General features: G+C 37.8%; 1 protein-coding gene across 2 annotated transcripts; it reads right to left on the bottom strand.

The window, feature by feature from the left end:
• On the bottom strand, positions 1-24,967 carry pank1a (pantothenate kinase 1a). 2 transcript variants are annotated; one of them, XM_003438220.5, is made up of 8 exons: positions 24,014-24,967; positions 12,879-13,025; positions 12,528-12,733; positions 10,618-10,871; positions 8,631-8,807; positions 6,848-6,971; positions 5,198-5,323; positions 1-5,040 (listed from the first exon to the last, which is right to left on the bottom strand). In XM_003438220.5, exons 1-8 carry the CDS (start codon positions 24,303-24,305, stop codon positions 4,981-4,983), a joined length of 1,386 nt encoding a protein of 461 aa, XP_003438268.2. In that variant the 5' UTR covers positions 24,306-24,967; the 3' UTR covers positions 1-4,980. The 2 variants fall into 2 exon arrangements, with proteins under 2 accessions (XP_003438268.2, XP_005473691.1); XM_005473634.4 differs by lacking the exon at positions 24,014-24,967 and adding an exon at positions 23,310-23,569.

The raw sequence follows: 24,967 nt of genomic DNA, 5'->3' as shown, positions 1-24,967 counted from the left end.
TTGTGAGTCGTGCTTGGGAAACCTGGCCCTGAACAGTTAAAACAACTTTATCAACGGACAGATTGCTGGTGTAGAATATATCATATTAATATTTACAAAATCTCTGTACAATCAAATACACAATATCTGCCCCGCCAGTCAAGCATTCCAGAAAACAGTTAAAAGGCTGGATGTCTTCTCGTACCAGGATGTTCGACCAGATTAACAACCTCTGAGGAAATGTTAGGAAAATGGTGTGAAAGATACTAGACAAGCAAAAGGTCAGAGGAACATGTCATCACAGTGGCTTGTATTTAATATTAGGTTTCACTAACACTACAGAGCTCCAGGACATTTAAAAGACTTTTTCCCCTCAAACATCCATCCAACATGATAGACTGGATTAGGAGAACATCTGGCACCATTCAAAATAACTGTCACACACACATCTGGGGGGAAAAAAAAAAAAAGCTTCTTCTGCTGCATAATTGGGTCTGAAACATCCTGATTACGAGCATCCACCTCGATTAGTGTTAACTAAATCAGCAGGACAGAAACTTCAGGAGGAGAAACTCTCTCTCCATCAAGATTCAAACAGGATTTCTCAGAAGGAAAAGCTAACAGGGTTGCATATATTTTAGAGTAACATCAAGTCAAATCAACTCTGGTAGGTATTAAAGAAGAGATGTGTCTTTGTTAGACGGGACAAAGATCTCAACAGACGAAATACTGCATAGCTTGTTGGTTAGATTTCACTATGATGACATAACATTTGCAGTTCAGTGGACACTGTAAGCCAAGGCTCTGTACAGTACATAGAAATACATACTGGTCTGAATACAGATAGTCCCTCCCTATGGGAAATAAAACACCAAAAAAGTGTTAGTGATGTTCAAATAGCAAACTCTAAATTCAGACTGCTGTGAAAGCAGACAGACACCCACACTGATCACTTATGATAACAGAAAAACCCACCACTTAGTAGTTAATTTCCTTAAAAGGACTTAATTCTTGTTTCACATTTTATCTACAGCATGATGCAGTTCCATAAACATTTTATCTGAAAAATTTAAAACCCAGCAAGTGTTCTCATTAGAAACAGTGAAGCTGCAACAGTATGCAACTACACCAGTTAGTTTCAACAATACTAAACGTATCTAAACTCAATATTATCCCATAATCCCACAACAGTCTGTAACACCAGCTTCAAATTTCTGGAGTATGAAAATTATGTAATAGCTTGCAATTGTTAGTGGGGATATAGGGGTAAACAGTAAAATTAACAACATATCATTTATGTTCTACAGTGACTATGTATCATCTCAAAATGATTCCCCTAACACCAAGTAAAAAGATACAACCACTGGTTTCCATAAAAAGATGTTCCCCTGTGCTGCAAAACAATGTTCTGCAGGACCGTGGTGATATGTGTTCAAAAAGTAAAACTTGCTAAGAGAAACTCAACGTTTTCCCACAGATTTCTGCACATTGACAGATTATGATGGCTGGAAGCAATTACACTGGTCTGTTGGGCCAACTGAAATCAATGGAAACATCAATAGAGAACAAAACAAACAAAAAACAGGCATTTTAGACATTTTGAAATCACACACACACAAAGATGCCAACTTACATTATCACTCCTTACTGGCCACAAAAAAATAAGGATAAAAAATAAAGACAGTCACAACCTCTACCAAAATAAAATAAAAAACAAAGGAAACGAAAGCTAGCACTGAAGGTTAATGTTGTTTATGTACCAAGATCCACTTGGGACTGCAGGTGGACAATTTGATATTCAGACTCTGAATGGGTATTAACTGCAATGAATCTTCTGTTACAGTACAAATGAAAAGAAAAAGAAAAGCAAGAGTAAAACTTAAAACTTGTAAAAATGAGGTTAAGTAGCAGGGAACTGAAGGGCACAAACACGGTGCAACCAGGCTAACACATGTTAAAAGGCAAATGATTTGGTTTTTTTAGATTAAATGAAGGGGTGGCACAAGGTATCAAACTCCAGCCTGATTTTAAAGCAGAGTGGCACCTGACAGATTGAGGTCACTAATTAACATCCAAACATCAGTTGGTACAAGGCAAAGGGGGGAAAACAGAAAAAGAAAAACACACAGAGAAGAAAGCATAGCTTGTGTCACAGTTTGCAGTGTCATCACAGCTAAAAGAAAACATCAGGGAACATTGATCATTTTCGAGGAAGCAATTGCAAAACCTCTCTTCACAATATTATGCCTCCATTATTTCACTACACTATTACTCAAAACACTTGCATAAGTGACGGCATTTACATTGATCAAGCCATTACAAAGCTTATAAAGCCTGTTAACCTTTCAGCAGAAATTGAATACCAACTTTTAGTATGAATCACACTAGCTGGACTACAATGAGACAGATAACCCAAACCATTTGTCAAAAAAAAAAAAAAAAAAAAAAGTACAATTATCTATTTTGATTCTGTTCAATCACCAAATGGGAAACAATGAGGCATTTTCAATTCACAAGAAAACCTTTTTAGATGTTATTGCACTATGGGTGTCAGTTTAAAATAAACGTTTCACAAAAAGTGGCCTATGAGCCTACTCTCCCATGTGTTAAACACAAACAGATCAGCAAAGCAGCTTAAGGGTCGGGGTCAAAGTGTAGTCAGTGTGTATGTTAGATGGTGAAGCGGGGACAGTGGCAATCACTCAATATTTGTCAATAAAATGTACAGAATACTTTAGTAGGCTACATTAAACTAGCGCCTTAGGATTTTACCCTTGTAATTTTAAGTTTCTGTGTTATTCATGTACTGTGTAAAACCCGCAATACTGAACACAGCTGGAGGTGTGAGTGTTGATAAAAAGTCTAATGATTGAAGGCAAATTAAGCGACGACTAACTCGAGATTGCAGAAAGAGCATAGTTCCTATTCGGGAGAGTAAAGGCAGGTAGACAGTTACACCTAATATATAACAGTGGACAGTATTTCCTGCATTGCTCAGCTTTATAGCTCAGCTGCTTTGATGATAAAAAGAAAGGCTGTAAAGGTTCAGGCTAGGAAGTGAAGATAGGTGGGACATAACAGCGTAATACACTTGTGGTCTGTTTCTCGAAAAACACTAGACAATTCTTATAGCAAATGGAAAACTTACTAGTGTGACTCTCTACAACTGTTGTTTCTAAGCTTAGTAAATAACACAAACCTTTCCTGTGTCCATGCAAACATGCGCTCATGTTAACTAAATTTCAGCATTCTCAAATAATCGCAGATCACGCTGTGTTTCAAAAATGGCAATGCTAAATTATTACATATTAAAGCTCTACGTGCCATTTTCAAGTATATGATAAATATACAAGTGTTACTTTAGGCCCAGTTACCTCAGTGCAGAGATCTGGACTGGCTCTCGGTTCAAAGGGTCCGAGTCTCTGATCCTATGGGTATTACCCTAAGTGTTAAAAATAGACTCTTTTATAGTGCTAGTGTCAATATAGACTTAAATCAGTGCAAACAGGCAGCAATGGCATATGAAGCCCATTCTCTGTTCAAAGTCTACCACATAATTGTGGCTAATTCTCACCAATTATTTCAATTTAGACAATTTGGATTTTCCAGATTTTTATGGTCGTTTCACAGCAATCATAAAGTACCTGTTTAAAATTCTTGGGAATTTTGGACAACTCTTAAAATTCTGTAAGTGCTTGTTTTTAGAGACGGGTAATTGGGGTTTGGGGGAAAATACAATTTCATGGACCAAACCTAAAACAGCTACCAACAGTGTCGGCACCAGAATGGTAAACAGTCTAACATGTTGGGGTGACTCCTAGCTGTCTCCCACAAACTGACACTTTACCTTTGCATCATCAGCTAATTATTTTTTATGTTGGGATTCTGAGTCTGAACATTTATTAAAATCACACTACAAACACCCAAACAAGGCAGCAGCGTGGCAGAAAAGCCAGAAAAGGATGAATGACGCTTCCATCTTCCTGACACTGACAGAAAACAGGGAAATTAAAGAAAAACAGAAAGAAATATAAAGATTAGATCAAGTGTTTCATACGTCACAAACACAAGTAGCCGAGTCAGACTGGGTCCTCAACAGTAGTTCTGGCGATGCCAGTCAGAACAGAACAGAAATCAATGATGCACTGCAGTCTGTTGGAAGACAACGTCTTGGTCCCGTCACCTAACACTAAACTCAGCAGGTTGAGTATGCATGCATGGCAATCTGGTGGTGCTAGTTTTGCTTACATATAGGCAGACAAAGGAGAGACAAACAAAAAGCAAAGGCCATATGCAGTAGAGCAAAATAAAGACCGTTTTTTGTTTGTTTGTTTTTTTGCTTCCCATTGGAGCTGAAGGAGGCAGGTAAAGTATGAATCTCAACAGGTTTTGGCTTCAGTGCACTCAGCAGAAACAGTAGAGCAATGGGCTACTTTTTGTGCAACAAACCGGCAACCACAGCTGCCCAACCCCCCGGTGATGTTTCCTTGAGTTGCTGGTGGTACAAATCCCTCCTTCAGCAGTTAACTCTTCTGCAAAGGCATCCTATTTTAAAGAACTGTTGCACAAATTGTTTCCCGGCGCACTACTGTCCCCAGGATGTAATGCTACAGTAGCTATTCACACAAACACAATAACAAAATACACTAAAATACTTTGTGTCTCTGCTTCCTGACATAGGGCTGATTACATGAATCAGCAGACCCCATTAACGGAAACCATAAATAAAAGATTACAATATTAAAACCTCTATGATAGGGGGATGATGGGAAATTTAGGAGATGAATGTTAGAGGTCATTGTTATTTACAGGTGTTAAATTATTAAAAATGGCTTTTATCAGTTTCTGTGTTCTCTCTTAGTGTTCCTTTTGTGGCCTCTACGAATGGGACCTGTCAGCAGCTTCAAAAGTTGATGATGTCACAGCATTAAGACATCACGGCCTTCAAGGGCAGGTGACATCGTCTTGTCAAGAGTTGATGTTGTCCTGACAGAATTTCCTTCAGGGGTCCTCTGTTGTCTTGAGCAGCTCCATCAGTGCTCCCACAGCTCCAAAGTAACCCTGGAGCAAAAAGACAAGCACATAAATATATGTTTTATAGGCTTTTATCATGTAACCAACCAGTGCTTTGTTTCTGAGGGTAAATATAATGATTATAATTATTATAAACACATTAAATAATTGCTTTAATTTAACAAGAGGATAGCCATCTGCTCACCTCGTGTTCAAGGAAGAGGGCTCTTAGTTGGCCTTTGGACCAGTAGTCCATGGCATAGGCTAGCAGCTTGGTGGACACTGTGTTGATACGGAGGAAGTTCCCAACAAACACCACACGCTCAATTTTCTTATGAGAAAAAGAAAAAAAAAAATTAAATTTAGAGAAACTGAGACCCAACAAACTGATCTGAAATCAGGCAGAGCTTAAACAAGTAATTCACAACTTGTTCTGATAATGAAACGCTGATGATTCGTATTTCTCTCCCCTCTGTCCCTGGACACGGTTAGCAAAAGGATACTAAATCTCAGGTCTTTCACTTGGTTAAATGAAACATTTTAAAGGTAAATTTTTCTTATGACATTGACATTTAATCCATGTCATGCAAATTTTAATAAAAACTGACTATAATAAAGGCATATTATCTACAAATACAATAATAAAGAAAATATAAATAAAATAAAGTAATAAATAATGGGACATGAGTTCTCTAGCACCACCACATGGTGGTGCTAGAGAACCAATAAACAAACACTGATGAAATCTGGTAGAATACCAAAGACACAAAAAATCTTGCAAAACATCCTGCTGTGTTGTGTGCAAGTGTGTAATTCTACCTGAAAATTTAGCAGGGTAACTTTGTGTTGGTCGATGTAGCTTAAACAGCACAATTCTATGCCAATATAATGGTCAAATACAGGACTGAAATCCAGTTACCAAGATTTTTGTTTATGATAAAATGGGGGTCTTAATTTTATTAGTAAGGCTTTCAGAAGTCATTTAAAAGAAACCCTCCTTAACCCTATATATGCACGTTTTTCTTCGCTGCAGCTCTGCATGCAGTGATAGCCCTGTACAATGCTGCTTGATCGCCATGCCACAAGGCAACACTGTAAAGAAGCTCACAGCATGTAGAAATACTCCAGACTGATCCTTTACTTCAGCTTTAGCTGCTACTGTTTTGGTTTTTAAATTAATTTTACAGTTGCCTACTAAACCTAATAATTTTTGTCACATAGTATCAGTAACCCCAATCCCAGAATTGTTTGCTAGCTTACAGCTGGCTATTTACAACATATTACAACACAAGTGTGCTGGGAAGAAATCTGGTGATTTTTTTTTGCCACGAAAAAAAACTCCAAGCCATCAGTATGATTTAAAATATAAACAAATCCAGAAACCTTACCAAAAAACCCCCCAAAACTTAAAATTAAGGAATATATTTGGATTTCTAAAAATGCAAAAACAAAAAAAACTTTAAGAAAGCTCCACCCCACAGACACCACAGACACACACGACAACAAAGAACTTCTCTTTTCTATGGTTAAATAGCTATAGCAAGCCATAAGATGTAAATTGTGAATGTGTTTGTAAAGAACAATTTGATTTGAAGTTGATTTTATGTTTTGGGTAATCCTGAGTAGCCAGTAAAGAGTAGTTTAGGTGTAGGCGTGTCGATGGGTGATGCAATGACTAAATTCTGGTCTGGGTGTCTGTTTCTAAGAACTTCAACAAGAAACTATCTTAGAGGTTTATGAAACAGTAGATAAAATCATGCAAGTATCTGTATTACATAACCTTTATATGGCTGTTATGATTAGCTGGGTATAGTTGACCGACTCAGTGTGTGTGTGTGTGTGTGTGTGTGTGTACCTCGTTGACTGCACACATGCGTGCTATGGATCCTATGTTATTAGTGATGGTGACCAGAGTGGCTCTGGCCAGGTCTTCCTTACTGATGCTGTCTCGCTTCTCTTTGCTCATCATGTGACCAAAACTATAAGAGAGACCATTAAAAAAACCCCAAGTTGTAAAAGACATTTTCCTCAAAGTTTAATTGACTCTTCACATTAAAAAAAACAAACAAACAAAAAACAGAAAAAAAAAAAGAGAACCCGTAAATTCTTCAAAAACCTTTTGAAGCAGCTGTCACTGTGTGTGTGTGTGTGTGTGTTTCAATAAATCACTAAAAAGAACACCATAACAAAACACCGATTAGAACTTGATAACTGTGATTACATGTGTTTTTACAATGCTTTATGGAACAACTTTGGACCCAGAGCTGCAGGTTTACTGTATACATGCTAAATTCAGTTTACCAGAGCAAATGAGCCTGTGTGTAAAATATTTATTACTAACTGTTCATTTATTGATATGTTTTTGCTTTTTTTGCAATTAAACAATGTCCACACAATTTTGGATAATTTATCCTCTTAACTCATTGTGCTAAATGAGCAATTTATGTGAGCACATAAATCAGAGCTTTTAGCTCACTCATCAAGTTCCAAGCAAATTTCATCCACTTTACACAATTAGATTATTGATTAATCAGGTGTGCATTTTAGTGAGTAAAGATCAGTTTAGGTTTTCCAGCTTTTAATCAGGGACACAGATTAGGATTTACTCTAGTGTTGTATCTGCATCTACAATGTGTCCCCCCCCCCCCCATTTTGTTAATCTTTCATAGTTACAATAACCAAATAGTATTTTAACAGTAACAATGCAGCCCAGCACAGCAGCCAGCTGAAATAAGCTCCTATAACATCTGCTACAAAAATTACAAGTGTCACATACAGTCATGTGAAAAAGACAGTTTTTGCACAACATTGTGCAAACTAAAGTACATTCTTATTGCTTCCACAGAAAGAACAGACAGACTCTCCTAATCAAATGCAACAGATTAATTGTTTATAAATCATCTGCAGTTGTGATCACCTCTATAAAAGCAGATGGTTTGCCAGTTTGCTGTTCTGGAGTGTTCAAGTTAGTTTTAACACAATGCCACAATATTCCTTAGGAGTGGACATCCTAGAAACCTGAGAGCTACATCTCAGATTTTACAGGCCTCAGTTAGCATGTTAAATGTTAAAATTCACTACAATAAGAAAAAGACTGAACAAGTGGGTCAAATGTGAGGCCATCCATCTAACAGTTAAAACGTGGCCCCAATTTGGACATAAAACAGGACAATGATCCCAAGCACACAGAACATCTGAGAAATAAAACAATCAAGCTGTTGCAATGGCCCAGTCAAAGTCCAGACTTGGTGGGACAGGTCTCTTAATGTCATGCAGATAGTCAGAGATAATGCTTACTTCAAGTTAGTGCTTCTAAAGCTGGTTCTACAAGCTACTGAATCATGAAATGTACTTAATTAAAAAGTTCCGCTTCACATGATTGCACTGGTTTTCATTATCATGTCAGAAGTGAAGACATTGGACAACCAGACAAATAAAAGATGGGCATCCTGGTCAAAGTTCAGTAATAAAAACCAAACACGGCTCTGTTCATTGCATCACACTGTTATATTTATTGTTTACTGACCTATTTTATAGTATGTATACAAACACTCCTGGGATCAGTCTGTATTTCATTGTACCGCTAAAAAAAACAAAACAAGAAGCTTTAAATATAGAAAGAAAAAACGTGATCGTACCTCGATGCTACAGCAGAGCCCTGTAGGCCAAATCGCTCGTAGTCTCCCCCATAAATATCTTTCACCAGTTTGTCCACATTTGTAGAGTCACCTTTGCTAGCCATTTCCAAAGCCTCCTCAAACGTCTCACAGCCAGTGAGCAGACAGCAAAGCCCCAGGAATGTACCACCTCCGAGACTGAAGACAAGAAAAAGAAAGGGTGTAAACAACATAAATTATAGATCAAAGAAAAAGAAGGGAGAAAAATGCTACTGAAGTTTAAAGAAGCAATAGAAAAGGTGTGAACACTTTAACAGTGACAGTACAAATAATGCCCATACGAACTCCAAACATGGAACAAACGTCAAGTCCTAGGCCAACAAAATGTCTCACACATTATGCTTCAACTGTAAAAATAAAGCACGAAAAGCTTGTAATAAAAATCTATGGTTTTTATGGCTTTTGGGTGGCTGGCCATTTTAGTATTAAAGATTTAGTTTACTATGTTTTTATACTTTTATGTCTTTGTTTAAACTCCATATAATTTATCTTATTTTTCTTTGCATATATTTCTGATATTTGCTGCTAGACAATGTGTACAACAAAGGTTATTTTTAAACTGTCTATATAAATACATTGGATTAAAATATGCTACAAAATAAACACCTAGTTAGTGCCAGAATAAGAGAGGAGAAACAGAGCCAACATGAGACAGTTGTTTTGAAATAAAATACCTTATACAACATTAATGTATAAAGCCTTTGTGCCTCTACTTGACCACACTACTCACACCCACAACATGTGAGTTCAGTTTGATCATGTTTCTCTTCCTGGAACAGTGCAATAGACTCAGATGGAGGCTGTACACACACGCATAAACACTCTGATGTCACGGTGAGTAGCCGCAATAAGACACACTTGCCATTTACAGAACAAGGAAGTAACAGCAACTGTAGTTGAAAAAAAAAAAAAATGTTTATAAGGTAAAATATGATTTCACTGTATAACAGAATAATCAGGAGGCTGAGTAAATCTAATATCATCTAAAAAGAAAAAAAACTCTTTGTACAACACGAAATGGAGAGAAGCAACTTCAGTTTCTTACAAATTTTTATAGTTCAATGATCATATCTAGTTCTACTATTATGTAAGTACTAAGGTACACAAGGTGATAATGAATGTGACTGTCGCAACTCAGGCAACTGAGTCTGGCATATCTGCCAGATCTACTAAAGTCATAAAAGAGCCACCTTCACCTTTTGCACACACTCTTGAGCAAATACTTCTCATGCAGAACTTCATGTTCAAAGGACACAGATGTAGGACTTCAGAGGACTTCACCACAACAACAAACAGCTATAATCCTTCTATTGTTTATCAGGTTGGAAATCACTTGGGCAAAACAGGACCTATTTTCTATCACTGGCACTTTTTTGTTCAATACATTTTGCTTCAAGCAATGAATTTATTTCACAGACAGGTTATAGAAACATTATTTGCTTAAACAAGTTTAATGTGTAGAATAATGTGTATATTCTACTATTGAGTGAAAAATAAAAATAAACACTTAACTATAGTAATGGTATTTTATCCTCTCAGCCTCATCTAGCAACAGTTTTTTTGTTTGTTTGTTGTTGTTGTTTTTTTACTTTAGCTTGATTAATACATATATTAATAACGTTTTGGTATTGTCATCTACTGACATGGACTGTTCTACACACCATCACTTGCCTGTTAAATGACAGTAGACACACTGTATCAGTAATCTCTTGATCTGATTTTTTAATATCTTTAAACGTATCTAATTTGAATTTTTATGTTCACTCATCCTCTGTCTAGAAATCTATGGCTCACTCCTTTCATTATTTCCTTTGTTTTACACAGTCTTTGAGTGATTTCCCTGTCGGTTTCCTGTGACTAAAGAATCAAGTGCATTAAAATTTATATTCTTCTATTCTGCTTATAAATATTCTGTGTGCACCCTTAAAGAGGTTCCCAGTCTCCTCACCTGGTACCAGTCACCCGTTTGTAGTTGTTCTCTGAGTACACAGCCAGTATGGAGACCCCTGAGCCAATGTTGACCAGCAACATAGGAAAGGGGTTGTCCAAAGTGCAGGGCTTCTTCACACAGCTCTGGGTGTCTGATGGGTTCTGGAAGTAGTAGCACTCAGGGTGTCCGTTGAAGCCTACCCGATCGACAAACAGCAGACCACGAATCAAGCAGTCCAGCTCGTCCAGCTTAAGCAGCTCCAGGTCAGCCATCTGCTCACAAACGTAGGAGATTTAAAACATTGAGAAGGCACTATTTTATCTGCTAAACTGTTCCTGATGATTTAAAGTAAAACATTCTTGTAACCCTTGATTTGTCAGTTGTATAGTATTAAAATGACTTTCAAATCCTCACTGAAAATGGCCTTTAAAACTTAAAATTTCCTTATCCAAATGCAGACTAGGCTATGAACATTCCTATAAAAGCATACAACGTGGTAATTGCTGTAAACTGGCATGATGGTATCGGCGTAAAGATTAAGAAGAGACCTGTTGCTTGTAGTAAATAATAGAGCCCAAGAATAACACTGAAAAAAGTAGAACCACTTATTTGATAGCTTGGAACAACACTGAGTTGGAATTGTTACAGCAAGTAACATGAGTATATGGTGGCCATGGTGGGTAAAACAAAGATTTATAATTGTTGTAAGGAGAGATATGACAGCACACTTGAAACTGGAAAAGGAAGTGTGCAAACACAAAAATTATGAGCCACAGCATTAATGTTTTGTGACTGCTAAGACAAATCAGCAGTTAAGACAATCACTAAATGTTCACAAGTCTGTGTCATACTTTGTACAAGTATTGCTTGTCTATACAAAAGCTATGACTTTGAGAGATAAACAAAAAAACAGTGTAGACTTGAGACTTAGTTACATATTTTAAAACACATTGGAGTTGAATTGATGACATTTAGCACAGTTTGTGCAGTGCCAGAGATTTCACTGATCCTGCTGAAGTGCAGACAAGGTCAATGAACTTAGGTAAAAAGGTACTGTGAGGGAGGGCAAGAATTTCTGATGAAATTACATTGAAACACGATTCTGTAAACAAATGACCTAGATTTTTTTCACTTTTTCTTCATTTATTTATCTATTAACCATTTTCTTGATTGTTTATCTAGAGTTTGAATTAACATATCAAAAATGGGGGCTAAAGACAAAACAAAAAAGTCCCCTTCTGAAACCCAATATGCCATAAACTGATATTGACCTCCCTAGAAATGTAAATTCATATTGCTTGTTCAGTACAGGTGGTTACTCCTGTGTATTCCCAACTACTTTTTCACAGCAACTTTTGAATGAATCAGTCAGAGACTAAACGTCACCTCAATATGAGAAGTAATCAAAACCTCAATAAAAGTAGTCAAGATTACCAGCAAATTCCTGGAGAGAGACTGCTGACACTATTAAAATGGACAAAGACGTAGAAAAACTTGAGGGACGATTGCCTTAAAAAAAACAACTCTAAAATACTAGGACATGACCACAATTTAATTAACACATATTGCACCACGCAAAGTATGAATCCTTGCAATAGTGCTGGTTACTTGCATTGGTTACGTCGTGGGCTATATAAAGAGTCACTGCACAAACTCTAAATCTGCCGTTATTTGCAAAGGGTAATCACCGTGGATGAATCTGCATATTTGAATTGGCACAGATTTTGAGACATGAACGATTTGTGTCCCCTCCCAATCTTGCACTGGGGAACTTTAACATGTTAGAGGAATGTGTTAACCAATACACCACATATCTATTTTCAATCAACTAAGTATTTGATTAATCAACTATTCACTGTAATTATGTCATAATGTTTAATCAGTACTACTGATACTGAGATGTTATCATGGATATACTGCACACACACCATTCTGAAGTCATTCTCAAACTTGTAAGCCCCGCCTCCAGTGGCACACAGTGTTGTGTGCAAGCTGGAGAAGTTCTTATCCCGTCCCATCTGAATAAAGCGGGGCATGGCCTGTGTTGGGAAGCGAATGAAGTGCAGGTTTCCTGTCCTGCCGCACATGGTCAGATTCCTCAGCTCCAGGTGAACATCACGTACACCTGTTTTACCTGAATGAGGAAAGAATAATTTTTACCATATGGTATTGTCTCCTGATTTGTGTTAGGGTTTTAATTTCTTTTGAACACTCAACCCAAAAGCTGAATTTGAAGCTGATAACAAAATTCATCTCATAAATTGTGTAAATAGTCATACCATAGGCAACGTTTGAGGTGAGGTAGCGGCGGATTGACTTGAGGTTTTCCACTTCCTCCTGTTCTTCCTCTGCAGTTATATCGACTGGCTCAAAGTACACCAACTTGACCAAAGTCCCACCAATGTCCATACCAAACCAGGGGAAGGCTGGAGAAGGTAATGGAAAAACAAGGAAACTGTTACTTTTTAAAAAAAACAAGACATTATGCAGACATTTTTGCATAACATATTGAATTCTGGTTGTTCTGTTAATAAAAATAAATACAAGCCTATTTCCTTTGCAAATGATAAGGACATACCCCTGAACCATGATGTGCTCTAGACCAAAGTTGCATGAAACAAGCACCAGAGACTCAGAGTAATAATCCTTAATAGAAATCTATGAAAGAACTCAATAACCGCAAGGCATTTATCCCCAATCCCTCTGCCAAAAGCCAATTAAAAGCTAAACCAGGAAACATATGAGCCAACTGTGTTGCTGCACAGATACATGCAGTTGAGAATCATAACACTTTCAACTGTGATGTGGCAGGCACATCTGCTCATTATTATCTAAGCCTATGGATATCATAATCAAGGAATGAATAAAGGAAATGAAGCAAATTCCAGTAATTCTATCAATGGAGTTTATTACTAATGTCTCCCTGTTCATTTAGATAGGAGTTGCAAAATAACTGCCCAAAGGCAGTTAAGATATCCAAATTGCCAAGACAGTAATGTTGCTTCCAGGATGGTTTTAGTAGGAGCACTGTACATCGAATGCTGCAAAACAACAACAACATTTTTTGGGGTAGAACACTGAGTTCAGAACAAAAAGATGAAAATCTTCTGGCACCACTGGCTAGGGAAAAAAAAAAGCTACCACAGCACAAGATTGCCATAGAAACAGTTACCACTCCCCATCATCTCCCGTTCGCTCGGTATCTCATACACTGTTCAGCCTCCTATTTTCTTTTTCCCTTAGCTTCTCCTCTCAGCCTTTATCACAGTCTCATACACACCATCCATCTTCCTTTCTCGACCTTTCCCACTTCCTCCCCTCCTCCATCTAAACTTAATGCAGCATTCTCTCATTTGGAGTTTTTTGCCTTTCACCACACATTTTTCCTTTTTGTCCTTTGAGCTTTTTATTTTACTGAACACCATCTTCTTCCAACTTCATTCTGTTCCACTCCTTATAGCTTCCCCTTGTTTCTCATCTGTCAGTCACTTTAATTAAATTAACATTTACATGGCCAGGATGACATAAGTGATACTGCAGGATGTTTTTAATTCACCACAAAGCAATGGATATTTGCCTCCAAAAACAATACATCAAATTGTATTTTTCAAGACGTACAAAATATATTGCCATATTTATAAGCTAACTGCATTGGCACTTCAGCAAAGAGAAAAGTTCTGGTTGAAATCTTGGTAAAGAATGGTTTGATAACAAAATGAGGTTACACAGAGCTAAATCAGAGGAAAACACTCAGCATACCTCAAATCTAGTTTTAAGTTTTTGCTGTGCTGTAGAGAGGTAAGACAAATATGAAAAGGAAGGTTTCACACATGACATTTAATACCAGCTGTATCATTTAGTGTGTTATTTGGAACAATGGAAACCATGTGTTCAAGACAACCATGCTCACATAAACTATGTGTTGCTGTGGTGCTGTGGAAGGCAGCATTGAACAAAAGATTGTGTTGAAGCCAATCATTTAGTACATGACTGGTAAACAGCACACTGAGACAATATATAATACGCCTTTCACATGTAAACAAAATCCTACAGAAACACGAATGATAAACAAATGAAGCTTCTTCTACAACTCCTTGGCTGATCAGTTTATTATGAGATATGTCACACAAACACTGACACTTGCGATGTGTCCTTACTTTATACATCAGCTTGATTTCCATTCTAAGTAATTGTTTATATATTTCTCTGTAAATATAGAATCAGCAATTCAAGATTTCAGACTTATAAACTTGGATTTTGCTCACTGAATACTGTTAGATGCTAAGAACACATTTTATTTCAAAGCTTCAATGAGAGTAAATGTTGATCAGTAAGCTTCTCTACTGAAGCAGCTACCTCTGAATAGAAGTTCAGCAAATGATTAATCACTTAACTGTAAAGAGTGCGTGTGCCTGCAGTCATCAGTTTCCTATCAATTTCAAAAACTCTGAATAATAACATTAAATACAACAATAACATACAAATACAACATTCATAAATAATTCATCAATTAACTGTTTCAAATCCAAGTAAATCAGACTTAGAACATTGATATCTTTGACTCTTTACCTTTATGACAGTAGTAGTTAAACACTGAACTAATTTACCAGCATTTGGACTTAAAAAGGTCAGCACGCAACTGTTCACTGCCCTCTCTGCGCCTTGGCCCTTGCATGATGATCAGAGTGACTATTTCACAACTGACCAGTGAAGGGAACAGACTGACTGTCTGGCTTACTGAGGCAAAGTCCACTTTCAGCTAAGCTCAGGATTCCACTTCAGAGGATGACGACTTATCATCCTTTGACAAGTGGTCATCCTTTATGATTTGTTAGCAATTAGTGTTAGCAACACACGCATATGCACATGTGACCCTCAATCTAATGTTTATGGTAAATTATGTCAAACTGACATACTATACAGACTAAAGTATTGGGCCAAATGTCTTAATCTTTGAATTCATGTGTTTTAAATCCACAGGTTTTATACACAGGTGTATAAAATTAGGCACCTAACAATGCAGTCTGTCTTTAAAAATGTTTGAGAAAGAATGTGTGGTTCTAAAGAGCTCACTGAATTCGAGTGTGGTACTGTAACAGGATGCCAAGATTGCAAAAACTAAGTTTGCTGCATGTCTTCCCTTGTAAAAATTCCACAATCAACTGTAAGTGGTATTATTGCAAAGTGGTAGGGTTTAGGAACCACAGCAACTCAGCCACAAAATGGCAGACCATAAAGACTTACAGAACAGGGTTGCTGTGAGCTGAGGATCTTAGTGTGTAAAAGTCACGAGTGCTCTGCTGACTCAATAACTACAGGGTTCCACACCACCCTCTCAGAGTAAACATCAGCACAAAAACTGTGCACCAAGACTTCGTGGAATGGTTTTGGCCAAGCAGGTCCTGTAGGGGGAATGTGTCCTTATACGATACGGTTTACTGTTTGTCAGTAAAGTGAATGCGCAACAGTAACTTCAGTATTAATCTCTTCAGTGTAACATCTCACTTTTGGTGAAACTGTGTCACAGTCTCCACTTTTACACCTACTAAAATCTACTTTCTTTTGAACACATAAAGGATAGGCTTTGTAAATGATATACCACTGATATTGCTTTTAATGTCAGCAAACTGTCGTAACCAAAGGTTACTCAGGTTTCACATTATTTTTAATATCTATAAAATGATTTGCACAGAACAATGTAAACTCATGCAATACTTTTACACCTTTGCCTATTGAAAACTGAGCTAACTAATAGGAACCAAAACCAACTCTATGACTTTTAACCCTGTTAAGGTTATCTGTTGATAGCCCAACGCTACACCTGCTCCAACTCCACTACAGTGGCTAATGCCTCTTTTAGTCACCCACCACCACATTCATTGTCTAGTGCACTTTTTTGCCACTGTGCCCTCTTACCCAGTGACCTGCTCTCATGTCTGTAAATAAGAACTGACAGACATTGATTTTCCAATGCCTGCTGTGGAAATCTCACCTGCTAGATTTTTTTTTTTAACTCAAATATTCCTCTTGTTGAGTGTGACACTAATGATTCTTAGATTCATTACTATCATTTTATCCTGCCAAACAAAGAGAATATTTTTTTCTTTTTCTGTTTTTTTTAATACAGGAAATACATGCTTATAATAGAGACAGCAGCTCTCACCACTGAGATCAAGATTAATGGTTTAAAAGAGAAAAGTAAAATTGCACAAGTATTATGGATTGTTACTAGCATTTCTGCCTTCCACCTTCAAAGAAATGAAATCTCCCACTGTGACAAAATGAAAGGCAACACTGCAAGGAAAGGTTACGAAAGCCAGCCAGCCAGGGTAGATGACAGGGTCTGCCTCAAGTGACAATCATGTTTTTCTCCATAACCCCAGCCAAAGAACAAACTCACAAGCAGTACATGACATGATTCAAATTCAGAATTTAAATTTATACAAACAAACATATTTTTTTTTAACATTACAGTATAAAAATCATGACTTCCTCCCTGAAATAAACATAAATAATCTAAGGATTTTAATTTAGTCTATTTTGAGCTGCTTGGAGACTCTAACTATGTTAACATCACTGCTGTGACTTTTTAATGATCTGTGTGAAAACTACAAACTTCCTGTTTCCCTTTTTAGGGTTTTATGTTGTCATTGTGGAAATTCTTTAAACTACATTTAAGCCACAATAATAATGTTAGTAAGGAAGATGTCAGTTATGGTTCAGATGGTACAGCAGAGTGTCCACTAATTGCAAGCTTGGTGTTTCAAGCTCCAGCCCCTTCTGTTGATGTTATATGTCCTGAACCTGAAGCACTGAAATTGCTAACATGGGCAGCCAAGTATCATGCACAGCGTCTGCAACACTGGTGTTTGTCTTGAACAAGAGGCAAAAATCACAAATACGTTGTAAGAGAAAACTGTAACCCTGTTTTGAAGCCTGTTGGCGATAATGTACAAAATGTAATGCCACAATGCAATAATTGAAAATGACTTTGTCATTAAGACAAGATATTAAATGTTGAAAATGAGAAGTTGTGGCTTCCATTTGATTACATGATACTGCATTGCATTTATTTAACAACACTCTCTAACTATTTGGGAATTGATTTGACCTCTTTTTTTTTCTTGAGAAAGGATATGAGCTGCTCAGCAATTCAGTTATACTTTTCATTTTGTAATGTTTTCAGTAAGTGACAGGACTACATTGCCAGCCCCAATCTTTTACTAAAGATCCATGCTGTTGTATTACATGGAGAATTTAGTGTGGCATTATTCTTCTAAACAAGCCCTTTCTTGAAGAAGACACGGTTCCATAAAATATTTACATATTGTTCAGCATTAATGAAGCCTTCACAAATGTGCAGATTATCTGTACTATATGAAGCCTCATTCAGTCAGAAGTACTAGCTTTTCAACTTCAAGCTGATCACAAGTAGGAAAGGTCCCTCTACCCCTGGCCCAAAAACACAGCATCCATGATTTTTTTAAAACGGAAAAAAAAATCTGATTTTAATTTGACAGACCACCCGGACAGTTTCCATACCACCTCAGTCTATCATAAATGTACTCAATCTTAGAGAGGATAAAAATTAAAAATTAAGCTCTAGCGTTCTTCTGAGGTTGTGTCTAAAAGTGGGCTTAGTGGACAGGAAAAAAAAAAAAAAAAAAAAAGAGCAAAGAGCAACAAAGGGACCTCTTTGGATTTCAATGAGGGATGCTACATTTTATTCAACAAGGCCACTACATCAATGGGAAACAGAACTAATAGAGCACACATAGTCATCAATCACCATCAATTTTGTGTGTGGAAATCAGAGGCTAAAAAGACTGTAAATCTAAAGTTTGGGGACAATAGATAGCAGAGATTAAAGTTGTTAGTAAATGCATTAAGATGTGTAAGCATCTCTTGTTTTATCATTTCTCTTTGTTACTTTTGTGTTTTTTTGGTAACCTTTTGCACTGCCTATTTGACTTGGACTTCTTAAAAGAAGAGACCTGGTATGTATTCAGGAACTTTGTAACTAAATAAAGCATATATAAAAAATAAAGAATATCAAAGAGATATAAAGTTAACTAAACGCAAAAATACTGTTGATACAAATGCTCCCTTCTGCCAGGTTTGCACAATAGGTCAAGACAGACTACCACCAACTTTTTCTAACATGTCAACATTGGCTGTGTTGGGACAAAGTTTCCACTTCATGAAAAATGCATTTCCTGACTGACGTGTCAACGTTTTGTCCTGAGGGTGTCTGTATCTCCAACTTGCGAGGATGCTTTCCTGGGAGAGATGTTATCAGCAAATATGAATATACAGCCTAGTCATTTGAGTACTTTTTTGTTATTGTTGAATTTTATGGACATGCCTGTGATAGACTGGAAGTCTGTCAAGGTTGTACCCTGCCCCCCTCACACTATGATAGATGAGATAGGCTCCAGCACCACCAGAACCCTGAATTTGATAAGTGGAAGAAAATGGATGGTTGAGTGGATGGATTTCATTAACACACTGAAACTTGATTCACTGCAAGGCAAATAGGAAAACTACTGTTAGCTGTTTCCATCACTCTTTTACTATTATGTAGAAAGTTATTTAAGGTATCCAAAGCATTTAAATCTCTCTAAGAGTTGGTCTTTAGCAATTTCAGGGTCATGGAAAAAACAAGAAGTCAGGAACTCCTGACTTATTCAAGGCTTCAAAGAGCATACAGGGCCATATCACACAAACACACTTTGCCCAGCCAAAGAGCAAGGTTGGGGCATGAAGAGTGATTTGTGTAGATGTAGGTAAAAGGTCCTTGGCCTAACAAACACCTGTATTGCACTACATGTCCCCATGACATACACAGATTTTATACACACACACACACACACACACACACACACACACACACACACACACACACAAAAACTAACATATATATATATAACATTTCTCATTGCTTCACCTTTAAGCTCAGGTTTCATAGAAGGGCTTGGTGTTTGTATGTGTGTGGAAGCACATTATGCAAAAAGAAGAGGGAATGACACAACAAAAGTATTGCTTTTGCCCCGCATGACAAAAATGAGTGAGAGAGACTTAAAAGGTACACCAAAAAAAACAACAAAAAAAAAAAACAGTCCGGTTCCTCTATTGCATACCTAGACAATATATTTACCGTTAGTAATGACAGGGCATTACTTTAAAAGGTCATAGATTATATCTTTTTTCATTTAAAAGATTTTGATAAGTTACAGTGCTAACCAGAGGCTGAATGTATATAAATACATTTACTCAGTACAAAGTACAAATTAGCTGTCCTGTTCAGCTACATTTGCCTTTTTTATATTCTGGGATGATGTAAACATCCTGATGAAGATAATAAGGATGTTTTGTTCTGGATATTCTAAAGTCTTAAGATTAAGTGTTTCACCATTATCTTCATCTCTTTTTGCATCCACTTTACTTTTACTATTACGAACATATTATTATAGTTACAATCAGAGAAGTACCACCATCACCTTCAATGTTACTGCTAAAACTTAATTACATCCATCATTTCCCACACTTGACCTTTACTTAGATGTGTATTTTTTATATCCAATACAACAACACATTCAATTTATTACTGAGAAATCTTTGTTATTATTTGAAGCATCATCTGCTATTACCACATAATCTAGTCCGTCTGGTTTCATGTTTCCTCATGGGCAGGCTGGCCTTGAGTCTGTATTACCTCAATAAACAAAAGCCAGAGTATTGTTTTGTTATGTGCTATGTGTTTTGTTATGTCTCAAGTATTCCCTTGTTCCAGGTTCTGTACTGCAAGTATCAATTTGTGATATCACAGGAAATTACTTTTTTCATTGCAGACTATTCTTTGTGCAATTAATTTTGTATACCACAGATATAAAACACACACACACACACACACACAAACGAATCCTGGAAACAACTTATTTCTATTTTAAAACAGCTGCTGACCACTTTCTACCTGTCAGTTGTTGATGGAGGCAGTGGTACAACCGGTCTGTGGGCTACTCTTCCTTGAGCTGTTGCTGGTCTGTCAGCCAGCCAAAGAGAAGAGTAAAGTTATAGCATAAAGAAGCATATAGAAGTGAAGCCAAGTGTGTCCACTGCAGCCACTGTGCGTAATTTTCATATTATATCTTTTTTCCCCCTCACTTGTCCCATTCCTGTCAAACACCGTCCTCTATTCTGGTCCACTTGTCAACCAATCCGCTTTCAACCACTGCACAACATCATCAACAACCAGCAATTTGTAGTTGGGATTTTGGAGGACTGCATGGGAGCAAGTTTTTGTTGGGTGAAAACCCCTCCAAGTGTGCTGTCCTTGGGAACATTTTTAGGCAAATGGCACTTTTCTACTCTTTAGAAATGGAAATCAGAAGAATTGCAGGACTCCACATAGTTTCAGTGTGGAGGAGAAGTTTCAGTCTGGAGAAGAAGTTTTGGTTGGATTTTGGGTTTCATAGGTCAAGCACTTCCCCTCATCTGAATTTACATTATCTCTGAAACAATCTCCACCTTCCCAAATTTCCTAAACATTTACTGAAACTCGTCATCATGTCTTAGTCACAATCCATTAAATAAGGCAGTAGTAGAACACTGACTGAACCTGTGGCACACCTGGATGAACCTGTACATGTATCTCTTTATCAGTGCAACTATGTTACTAAATTATGCTCAGGTTGAACAGGATGACCCAAATGAGATTGAAACTGGGTGTGACACGGTTACTTTTTCTGTCTGTCTGTTTGTTTCTGTCATTAAATGAAAAAGTCGCAACCTGAATATATCCAAAAACTATCACAGGTTTCATTTGTGAGAATGCTTTTGAGACACTCCTATATATGAGATATATTTGTTTTCTGTTACTAAAGTGGCAAAAATAAAATAAAACTGACAATTACTACACCCTCAATTAAGGGACATGCACACAAATGCCAGAACAGTTTCAGGAAAACTTTGGTATGAGATCCTCACACTAATCTAACAAAGCTTAAAACATATTCAATTCAATTTTATTGAATTGCCAATTCACAATAAAAGTCACCTCAAGACGCTTTATAGTGTAAACCCTACAATAATACAGAGGAAACCCCCAACAATCAGATGACCTTCTGAGCAAGCACTTGGTGAAGGAAAACCTCACTTTTAATAGAAAGAATTCTCCAGTAGAACTGGGCTCAGGGAGGGACAACTATCTGCCACACCTGGTTGGGGTGAGGGTGACAGTGCACTTCAGTAATGGATGTAATTACTCGTATATTTGCACTGTATTGAAACATTCTTGTATAACTTGTATAAATATCTCTTTATGCCTGTTTGAACAAACAGGATAAAATCGTATGTGCTGGTTAAAAACTAAAAGGTCAAACTGAAACATTAGCTAATAAAAAACTGTGAAGACAAGTTTCAGCTTTGTTGTTAACTGCGTGTACTAACTGCTGCCAAGTTGCTTCCGGTGCAAATAAAGGGTACTACAGGCAGTGTTACCCGAAAGTAACCCCAACCTTAAACCACTTCAAAAATCACACCCCTGAGGGGAACACATTCCAGGTTCAGCCCTCACTGAGGAAAAGCTTAGAAAGTTATCCTGGTTTGACAGAATGGCTGGCCAGCATCCAAGGATAACTCAACCATTAAGCAGAGCAGCTCTGACCGGACATTTCAAAGTTTACAGATGAAATAGTCCTTAATGTTGTAATCTGGGCTAATTCTGGTGTAGGTTCTTCTTTCCAGTGGCACCACTTCTCTTATGATTTATGCATCAGTTATCACAGAAAGCCAGATCAAGATGTGAAATCTAAAAAGTATGTTATATTAGTCTACAGTAACATTTTATCATAGCGATTTTCAAAATTTCTGATTAGCTTTTCTCATATCACTCACAGATACAAACCTCAATACATACTATATATATGCAGTGGTACATCTAACCAAAAGAAGTTATTCTGTCTTATCTTTTTGTACTTGATTTTTCATCCTACAGAATAACAACTGATAATATTTATTCTCTGATAAGTCTTTCAAACAGATTGCAATGTCATTCTTTAATAATAAAACGTTTTTTATGGGTTGATTTCTGTCCATCAGTGAGTAAAGTGCAGCAGTACTATAAAAATGTTGTGACAAAGTGACAATGAAAGAATTTTAAATATCAGAGCATAATTAAATATATTTCTATACTCTAGTCACTTTGTAAAAAGAATGCAATGCATTAAGAACAACAGGTAACAGTTTTCTTAGTAAGGAAACAAAACCAAGCACTTTTTAAAAATATGTGTACATTAGTGTATTTGAGATCTCATAAGGGAGGCGATTAATATAGAACAAGCTTGTAACGGGTTAAAGTGACAAAAAATCCACTGAAAACCAAGAACTATGTCATCAGCCTTTGTCTCTCCCAAATAGTCACTAACAGACTCACGCAATGCCGTCATGCTTACTTATAAAGAAAGGCATTCAAAAGCCCATGTGGTCACTCCGCAAGTATCTCCACAGAGCAGTAACGAGATTTACCATGACAGTCACACTCAGCCATAACAAACCCAATGGCTTTCACTGAATGCTTAAGTATGGCTGGCAGTCAGCTGTGCACGAAAGCATTACTGACTGTTATGTCCATGTAATTAAGAGTAATTCTACATATATTGTAATGCCTAGATATCCTCAGTACCAACAAATAAAAGACAACTAAAACTTACCAGGTTTCTTCTCATTTATGAGTTTCATAATGTTGCAAGATATCGTCTCACGGAGTGAACAAAATAATAATAATAACAACTGAAAAATGTTAAAAACTGTATCTCCGCAGAAAGTGTTAGTCAGTCCCGGAGATCTGAAAAGACTTTACTCGTTGAATAAAACGAGACTTTCACATATTCTCTGTTAAAACTTCCAACTTTACCCGGATGAACCTACTCCCATCATCAGAACATACTCGGTAAATAATGGGGCGGGACTGCTGCTCATTCACCCTCACTCTTGTAGACAAGAGTCCAGTGCTTATTGGCTGCGGTAAACCAGGCCCACTTATCAGGAGCTTTTTCACCACCAGAAACCGACCAATCACAGCGCTCCAAATGCAACCTGAGGGTTCATTAAAAACAAAAGGGGGTCTCCCTGGCGACGGCAGGGCTTGAAGATTGGACAGAACAGTTTAACGCATTCTAATCGGACACCAGTGTGATCTGAAGCAGATAACACAGCTATGATAAATTAGAAATCGTTAACAATGAGGCAGAACTCGCGCTGAGTGACAGCTTTTCCATTCCTCTCATTGCAACACTGCACGATTGTGCAAACACCGGCCGGTTGGTATTGCATTTACCCGGCTCATGTTTGGCACAAATGACAGCAGATACGGAAAAATCATGTCAGAACGAAAAAGAAAAACCCTTTAACTTACGGGGTCTGTGTTTTCGCACCGACTCAGTCCTCCTCCGTAGTCTGCACCTCTTGGCCGGGGACCCGTTGCACTCTGCATCATCTCCGCGGTGCAGATGATGCATGTTTTCAAACGTGCCGCTGCCGCTGGGTACGGTGCTTGAGCCGAATGCATTGCTGCTGCTGCTGCTGCAACAGCTGCCGTTAGTGGCCACCATGACATGACTGTGAAAAACCTTCTGGCTCTGCCCATTGTTAACATGAAAGGGTCCCGAAGCTCCTTTCTTATCCACCATTGACTTGGCTTTATCCATGGCAGCAGCTAGCCTAACCTAACGTAGCTTTGCATCTGTGACGGAAACAAAACGTAAGAGCCCCAGCCGCTAGCAGTGTCTAACCCGGCTACTTTAGCTTAGCCAGCTAATACTAGCCCGTCTTCCAAGGTAATGAGGCAGTCTAGCGACCAGCTAGCGTCTTCACATAACGTATTTTAATCTAAAGTATGTGGCTAAATTGTGTCGTATATTTTACTATAATGTACGTAAAAACAAAATTGCGAACAACCGCTAAAATACAGTGTTTCCCTTGAGGTCACTCGCGGTCATTTCCCTAAACTGAGATCCTGGCAGGCAGCAGCAGCCGGCGCGCGCGCGTGTGTGTGTGTCGGTGGACTGCTACGTCACATCAGCTCCTCCACTCAAGGCCTAAACCCGTTCACCTCCTCTAACCGGTTTTCTCTGCTTTCTGCAGGAGATGCACCGCAATTCTTCGCTTTAACACAACAACATGCAAGAATGGACTCATTCCCCGTCGCCTTCGATGTAACAATGAACCGCGGCCGCTCCCTGCTGGCTTACTCTTCACCAAAGTCTACAGTACCACTCCGTGCAGCGGTGGGCGCTTTATTTATAAGCGTCGCTGTTGGCCGTCATCCTCATTCCCCGCAGTCCTCTCCACGCGTGATGCGCGCACAAAG

The sequence above is a fragment of the Oreochromis niloticus genome, linkage group LG13, assembly GCF_001858045.2.
Source record: "Oreochromis niloticus isolate F11D_XX linkage group LG13, O_niloticus_UMD_NMBU, whole genome shotgun sequence".
Taxonomy (NCBI): domain Eukaryota; kingdom Metazoa; phylum Chordata; class Actinopteri; order Cichliformes; family Cichlidae; genus Oreochromis; species Oreochromis niloticus.
Note: the sequence above shows the minus strand (reverse complement) of the source record. Positions and strands in the feature narration are given on the sequence as shown.